Source organism: Nicotiana tomentosiformis, chromosome 2 (genome assembly GCF_000390325.3).
Source record: "Nicotiana tomentosiformis chromosome 2, ASM39032v3, whole genome shotgun sequence".
Taxonomy (NCBI): Eukaryota; Viridiplantae; Streptophyta; class Magnoliopsida; order Solanales; family Solanaceae; genus Nicotiana; species Nicotiana tomentosiformis.
Genome location: NC_090813.1, coordinates 175,581,254 through 175,586,245, shown reverse-complemented (window position 1 = coordinate 175,586,245; position 4,992 = coordinate 175,581,254). Strand labels below are relative to the sequence as shown.

The 4,992-nt window shown below is 43.4% G+C and overlaps 1 protein-coding gene across 1 annotated transcript; it reads left to right on the top strand.

Annotated features, from left to right (window-relative positions):
* Positions 1-2,108: 2,108 nt before the first annotated feature.
* Positions 2,109-4,606, top strand: LOC138905720 (uncharacterized). The gene is made up of 2 exons (XM_070194244.1): positions 2,109-2,374; positions 2,899-4,606. The coding sequence occupies exon 2, from the start codon at positions 2,916-2,918 to the stop codon at positions 4,476-4,478; it is 1,563 nt and encodes a 520-aa protein (XP_070050345.1). The 5' UTR covers positions 2,109-2,374; positions 2,899-2,915; the 3' UTR covers positions 4,479-4,606.
* The last annotated feature ends 386 nt before the right edge of the window (positions 4,607-4,992 follow it).

Here is a 4,992-nt window from a genome sequence, read left to right as displayed (position 1 = left end):
CATCCATAAAAGGCATTCGCAGTTTCTTGGGTCATGCAGGTTTTTATCGTCGTTTCATTAAAGATTTTTCGAAAATTTCTTCCCCTTTGTGCAGGCTTCTAGAGAAAGACGTTACCTTCAAGTTTGATAATGCATGTCTGAAAGCATTTGAGGAGCTGAAGGGAAGATTGGTGACTGCACCAATTATCATTGGCCCCGATTGGGCACAACCATTTGAGTTGATGTGCGATGCAAGTGACATAGCAATTGGAGCGGTGTTGGGGCAAAGGAGGGATAAAATCTTTCACTCCATTTATTATGCAAGCAAAACTATGAATCCAGCTCAGATGAATTATACAGTGACTGAAAAGGAGTTGCTTGCAGTGGTGTGGGCGTTTGACAAGTTCAGATCCTATCTAGTGGGAACCAAAGTCATCGTCTACACAGATCATTCAGCTATCAGATACCTATTTGAAAAGAAAGACGCCAAGCCGAGGCTGATTCGTTGGGTCCTCCTCTTGCAAGAATTTGACTTAGAGATCCGAGATCGAAAAGGGACAGAAAATCAAGTGGCCGATCATTTATCCAGATTAGAGAGCCGGAACCATGTAGCTGAAGGAGGGTCAATTAAAGAAACATTTCCGGATGAGCAAATATTGGCAATCACCTCAGGTGAAGCCCCATGGTATGCAGATTATGTGAATTTTATCGCAAGTGGGGTAACGCCACTAGAGTGGACAGCTGACAATAGAAGAAGATTCCTACATGATGTAAGGTTCTACGTGTGGGATGAGCCATTCCTATATAGGCAGTGTGCAGATCAGTTGGTGAGAAGGTGTGTTCCTGAGGAAGAGATGAAGGCTATACTACATGACTGCCATGCGTCACCATATGGAGGTCATCACGGCGGGGATAGAACCGCCCAAAAAGTGCTACAATCAGGTTTTTATTGGCCAAAATTGTTTAAGGATGCACATGCCTTCGTTAAAAATTGTGATAGATGCCAAAGAACTGGAACTATCACGAGGAAGCACGAGATGCCCTTGCAAAATATACTGGCGGTAGAACTTTTTGATGTTTGGGGGATTGATTTTATGGGACCATTCCCATATTCTAACGGACACAGATACATCTTGGTGGCGGTCGACTATGTTTCTAAGTGGGTAGAGGCCATAGCTCTTCCTACTAACGACGCAAAAGTTGTGGTAGGCTTTGTAAAGAAGCACATCTTCACACGTTTTGGGACCCCAAGAGTGTTGATAAGCGACGGGGGAACTCACTTTTGTAACAAACTGCTGAATAATATTCTTGCAAAATACGGAGTCAAGCACAAAGTTTCTACTGCCTATCATCCCCAAACGAGTGGTCAAGTAGAAGTTTCCAACAGAGAGGTCAAGCAGATTTTGGAAAAGACAGTAAGTATGAATAGAAAGGACTGGGCCGGGAAGCTGGATGACGCATTATGGGCATATCGCACTGCGTACAAGACCCCAATAGGCACTTCTCCGTACAGGTTGGTTTATGGGAAGGCCTGCCATCTGCCCGTCGAGCTTGAACACAAAGCTTATTGGGCGATTAAAAAGCTAAATATGGAGATGGACTTGGCCGGTGAAAAGAGATTGCTACAACTCGACGAGCTTGATGAGTTTCGATTGCATGCGTATGAAAATGCCAAATTGTATAAAGAGAAGACAAAAAGATGGCATGATAAGCATATCCAACATCGTGAGTTTGAACCAGGTCAACAAATTCTACTGTTTAATTCAAGGCTAAAGCTTTTTCCAGGAAAGCTTAAATCTCGATGGTCGGGTCCGTTTGAAGTGGTTAGTGTGAAACCTCATGGTGCGATAGAATTGTGTGAAAAGGGGTCCAATACGACATTCTTGGTAAATGGCCAAAGAGTAAAACACTATTGGGGTGGTGACATTGCACGTCACAAGACCACAATGGACTTAGTGGAGGCATGAAGAACATGTTGCATTGTGCCGCGACGTTAAATCAGGCGCTTCTTGGGAGGCCACCCAAGTTAGTTAGTTTTTTTTCTCCCTTCTTTTCGTAGGACATAGATTTTATTCAAGAAAACGAGGCGGATGCGTCGCGTCCCCCTCAGCAAAAAGCAAAAAAAAAAATTGACGGGCCAATTGCTCAAGGCAGTGAAGTCTGCCTATCGCGCCCGTATCGCGTCCGAAAATTTTTGAAGGAAGACAAGGGGATGCGTCGCGTCAAAGCTCGCACGCACAGGTAAGTAATATATATTTTAACACATCTTAAGATAACCTATTCGAACAAAAACGTTTCTTGCGACGCATCCACTCGTCTCGTTTTGGCGACGCCTACGAACGCAGAACAGAATTCTCTCATCGAAATTGTATCGCAATAAGATCAAACGCGACAGGTACGCATCATCCTCTTCGTTCTTCCGTTGGCTTCTCTCCAAATTCGTCTCTCCTCCCTCCTTCAATGGTAGCAACAAGTAGGTTTTGCAATTTCAAGATTTTTAGGGCTGTCGTTCTTGGTAGTTGTAATGGTTGAGAGATGATAAACTATAATTCCCTTCATCTCGTCCAACTTTGGGAGGGTAGTTGCACTGCTCAACTGATAGAATGAACTAGGCACACTTGTTGCATACCACATGTTCGACGAATTGTCCCTGAGAAAAATTTAGGCGTCGGTGAAGTCTGAGTAACCGAGCAACATTGGTGTATGCTTGAGAATAAGTGTGGGGTCGAGTGAGGGGCTATGTGAAATTGAGTTTTTGAAGAAAGTTATCACATACTTGCTGAAAGTCATGAGCTACAATTCCATGAAGAGTGAATGGCATGACTTTACAAATAAATTGAAGTCTGCAAGCTGTCGCAATTGCTTTCAGGCTGAACTTCGCTGTTTCATCTGCTAATTGTTGAATTCTTTGCATTGCAGGTACTTAGATTCGTAAAATGACAGCAGCGAGTAAACCATCCAAGCAACAAGACAAAGATGGTAACAAACAACCGCCCAAAAAGCCTACCGGAAGGGCAGCGGGCGGTCCAAATCCACAGAAAAAGAGGAAGCGGACGGAGAAGGAAATGGAACTGCTGCCTAGGCAGTTAAGTGATGATTCAGAGCAAGAGGAGGAGGAAACATTGGTCCGGAGGACAGTGAAGAAGGGTATTACACCAAGCAAAGGAATAGAGATACGAGAGCCTGTGACATACCAAAGAAAAGCTTCGAGAATGAGTGCTCCAACTGATAAAGGGAAGGAGAAGATTACTACAGAATCTGAATCCGATTCCGATTCGGACAATGACCACCTACAGATCAACATGAGTGATGAAGACGAAGGTGAACCCATAGACCGAGTTGATTGGGAGAAATACTTTGTTAATGAGAAGGCATTCCGAGCCTATAAGAAGATATTGGTTTCAAAGAAGTACATTCCGGAAAAGCCGATAAACATCGGACCACTTAAGACAAAGTACTCAGAGTTTCTCCAGTCAATTCGAGAGGTGCAAAAATGGGGACCCATTCTGAAAGGTCATGGCAAAGCCAACCTCACCATTGTTAGAGAGCTCTACGCCAATTGGCGTCACGCACGGGGAAACATTGTGCGAGTAAGAGGGATAGATATTAATGTGTCAGCTGAAGCTCTGAATAACTTCTTAAGGGTGCCACACACACTCACTGACAGGTTTGACGACATATGCAAAACACCAGATTATGCACACATTAAGTCTGTCCTATGCCCTACCAGGAAGGATGCAGAATGGAAGCATGGGAGTATGGAGTACCACTCTATAGCAAAGGAATTCATGAGTGCGTTAGCACGTGTGGCTCTAAATTTCATTTGTAACCGACTGCTGCCATGCCAACATAAAACTGATGTCCCTCGTTACCGCGCACTCGTATTATATGCTTTATTAGAGGGGATACCACTCAACTTCGGAGCCATCATGCATGATCAAATGCAGCGAACCAGGATGAATTACAAGTGGAGGCTGTTCTTTGCTAATACCCTAACGGCTTTTTTAACAGAGAGGGGAGTACTATGGGACAAGGAGAATGATGACATTGAGGCTAAAGCTCCAGGACCATATGATGTCACTCATGTTCTAGAGCCGAACAAGGGAAGGTCTTCTAAGCTCACCGTCCAACAATTATTTGAGCATATGCAAGCAGATATGCAAGAGAACAGGGCTGAGCTGATAGCGACTCGTGTCGAGTTGAGTGCCACCAGGGATGAGTTGAGACAGACTCGTGCGGATCTAAGCCGAGTTCAGACCGAGCAGGCCACGATGATGAAGGAGATATCATTACTCCTCAGAGCTCTGGTTCAATGTGCAGGTACAGACATCTCCCAGCTGATTGCATCATCCACTGCCGGACCATCCACTCCTGTTCCTCCCATAGTCACCGAGGCTCCACTCAACAGGCCTATTGAGGTCGCTGTAACACCTGATACAGAATCAGCACCAGTTGTTGATGATAGGAATGCTATGGATGCAGATGCTCCTCCACCTTGACTTCAGGGAGTCCTTCTCACCCTACTTTACCTTGTTTGTGTGCGTTGGGGACAACGCACAATCCTAAGTGTGGGGTGGGGGTGATTTATGTTTGATGTATGGATGAATGTACTAATATATTCACTGGATTAATGACATAAAATAGCAGTAAATTCATCTATATGGAGTAACTATCAGTTTATCTATCAGTTTATCATTAGTTTATTTATTCAAAAAAAAAAAAAAAAAAAAAAAAAATATATATATATATATATATATATAGTATCTTTGTAGATAGTAATAATCCCCTGTGGTTTTTCTTTGTGCCTCGGTTCTTTTTCATGGGATGTAGTTTGAACCGGGTAATTTTGTTTTCTTTTTAGAGTAGAGTAGGAATGTAGGGAATAAAAGGAGGAAGAATGATGAACCTAGGTGACCTTGACTTGGTTGATACTGGCATATTTAAGCTTTTACATATGTAATATCTTCCCTTCTCACTCTGAAATTATTGATGATGCCTTGTTAAAACGGATAG

Excerpts from the sequence above, each read along its gene's own strand:
- LOC138905720 (XM_070194244.1), top strand. The coding sequence starts at position 2,916 with ATGACAGCAGCGAGTAAACCATCCAAGCAACAAGACAAAGATGGTAAC.